Source organism: Cynara cardunculus (assembly GCF_001531365.2).
Source record: "Cynara cardunculus var. scolymus isolate 2C chromosome LG 17, CcrdV1, whole genome shotgun sequence".
In the NCBI taxonomy this organism is placed as follows: Eukaryota; Viridiplantae; Streptophyta; class Magnoliopsida; order Asterales; family Asteraceae; genus Cynara; species Cynara cardunculus.
The window spans coordinates 35,851,687-35,854,145 of NC_037544.1; the positions used below are offsets into that span (position 1 = coordinate 35,851,687).

General features: G+C 40.2%; 1 protein-coding gene across 1 annotated transcript; it reads right to left on the reverse strand.

Moving 5' to 3' along the window:
* Positions 1-225: 225 nt before the first annotated feature.
* LOC112500984 (probable receptor-like protein kinase At5g20050) lies at positions 226-1,985 on the reverse strand. The gene has a single exon (XM_025104607.1). The coding sequence runs from the start codon at positions 1,892-1,894 to the stop codon at positions 476-478; it is 1,419 nt and encodes a 472-aa protein (XP_024960375.1). The 5' UTR covers positions 1,895-1,985; the 3' UTR covers positions 226-475.
* Positions 1,986-2,459: the final 474 nt, after the last annotated feature.

Sequence of the window (2,459 nt, forward strand, 5' to 3'; positions counted from 1 at the left end):
TGAATGCATAAAGTAGTAGTACTTAATGCATTATGAGTTATTTTTAAGACTTTGTGCATAAAAGTATAGTACTTTGTATATTAAAAATTGTTTTTAAGCTCTTTAACAAATATAGTTTATAAGGTAGTATATATAATATAATACATAATATGAAGGCTAAAAAATGTTCTCATATTTCCGTAAAACAAGCGCTTTCTCATTTGAACGCCTCTTACATTAAACAATTCAAATTGATTATATACTAAAAACTACAAAAGCAAGGAACTTAAAAGTAAGACACAATCAAATAACGTCTTATAAAAACCATACATCACGTCGTGACATGCCACGGGCTTAATGCTATGTCAAAGAAAACCCCGAAGCCACGGTGGCTGCCATGACGAACCTTTTAAAACAGTGTGAAAAGAGGGTATGATTTTAAAATTAAATTATATTTGTGTATACGTGTGCTTTCATTGTCCGTATAAAAATATATTTATCTTGGAGAAATTATGGACATGGAGTACGTGAAGGAGTTTGACCTGGCCGTCGACGTTGAATTGGGTACCAAGCAGCCATTAATTTGAGAAGCTACTCTAGCAACAACCCCTAGCTTTCTTCTTTTATTACGATTCTGCCATCCTCCATTGTCACCGGCGCCGTGACCTTCATTCTCAATCGACAACAGATCAACCACCATCATCGAAGTTTCCGGTGGTTCCACCACCGCCACCCGCCCTTCCAACCACTTCACCACATCCACCATACTCGGCCGCCGTCTCGACTTGTGTTGTATGCACCATAATGCTACGTGCACCATTTTCGTTACTTCATTCTCATCGATTCCACCGAGATTCAACAGCCGTGGATCCACCACATCCATGATTCTCCCTGATCGCAACTTCTCCTTCACGATCTTCGGAAAATACTCGAATTTTTTCCTTGATTGGTCACCGTCGTTTACATCGATGGCTTTCACGCTTCTCCTACCGCCGATGATCTCTAACAACACTATGCCGTAGCTGAACACGTCGGATTTCTCCGAGATTCCTAGGCCAAGTAACCATTCTGGAGCAATGTAGCCTTTTGTACCTCTAAGTGATGTTACAATTCTGCTATCGTCTGGTTTCATGAGCTTCGATATTCCGAAATCGGAGACGATTGCGTGGTAATTTTCGTTGAGAAGGATGTTTTCCGGCTTGACGTCGAGATGGAGAACTTTTGACCGGCAATCGTGGTGTAGGTAAGCAAGGGCTTTCGCCACGTCGATTGCTACTCTCGATCGCTGTTGCCACGACAAGCATCCGCCAGTACAGTTAGCATTCACGGCGGAGGAAGGGCGGTTGAAGATCCAATTCGATAAGCATCCATTTGGAATGAAATCGTAAACGAGAAAATGAGTATTATTACTATGACTGCAGTATCCAAAGAGGCGTACAAGGTTAACGTGTTGTACGCTAGCAATGGCGGCAATTTCAGATCTGAATTCCTTTCCACCTCTCTCCTCTCCGTGCTGAATCCTCTTCACCGCAACCGCCGTACCGTCCTTCAATTTTCCTCTAAAAACGGATCCCGATGCTCCTGCTCCAATCAACAACTTCCAGTTATCGGTGGCTTCTTCAAGCTCTTTAAACCGGAATTTCGTCGGAAGTCCGGCGACTTTCCGGAGAAAACTATACTCGATTCGAAGCTCTGCTCCTTCGGAAGCAATTATAGTCTCCATTTTCCGCTTTCTGCTGTTGAAACGGCGCCTGGTGAAGTAGAAAACGATGATGGCGAGGATTGCAGCGATAGAGGCTCCGAGGATCAAGAAAAACGGCTCGGTGAGAGCGAGAAGAATACGGGAGATTATGATGACGATAATGAGAATGATTATAGATGCAACAGAGATTATGTTAGCATTTCTGTCCTCCATTGATCAAGATCTCGGAGCTTGTTTGAGTTACTGAAAACTTATATGGTTTGAATTCATGGAGGGTTGACTTTTACACCTTTGAACTTGAATACTCTTCAAAGGAAAAATATCAGAAAAATAATATAAGTGAATTGCAAAAAAAGGTCCCTGAACTTATTGATTTGTTTCAGAAGTGGTCCATGTGAAATTCAGACGTTTTTACAACAAATTTTTGTAACGATCGATATCTTCTATCGACTCGAGAGGTGACGAAGTTGAAAAAACATTTCGGGAATTTTGATATAAGATCATGAGATTTGGGTTCAAGTAATCAGTGTTGTAATCTTTTGTTACAGATCGTTTCAGTTTCTTGAAATACAGTGTTTTATTTGATTCAAATCTATATGGTAATAAACTTGTAAGGGGTTGTTTGTTTACCTTTTAATAATTTCATTAATAGGCAGCATTTGAATCGTTAAAAGGTGAATCTTGTTTGGCAAAAAAAAATCTGCCTCTTAATGGTTTAAAATCCTCTTAATGATTTTGCATCATAGGTCTTCTTTAACCATTCAGCGCTCTAATTTCA

Coding starts and splice junctions, on each gene's coding strand:
- LOC112500984 (XM_025104607.1), bottom strand. CDS start 1,894: ATGGAGGACAGAAATGCTAACATAATCTCTGTTGCATCTATAATCATT.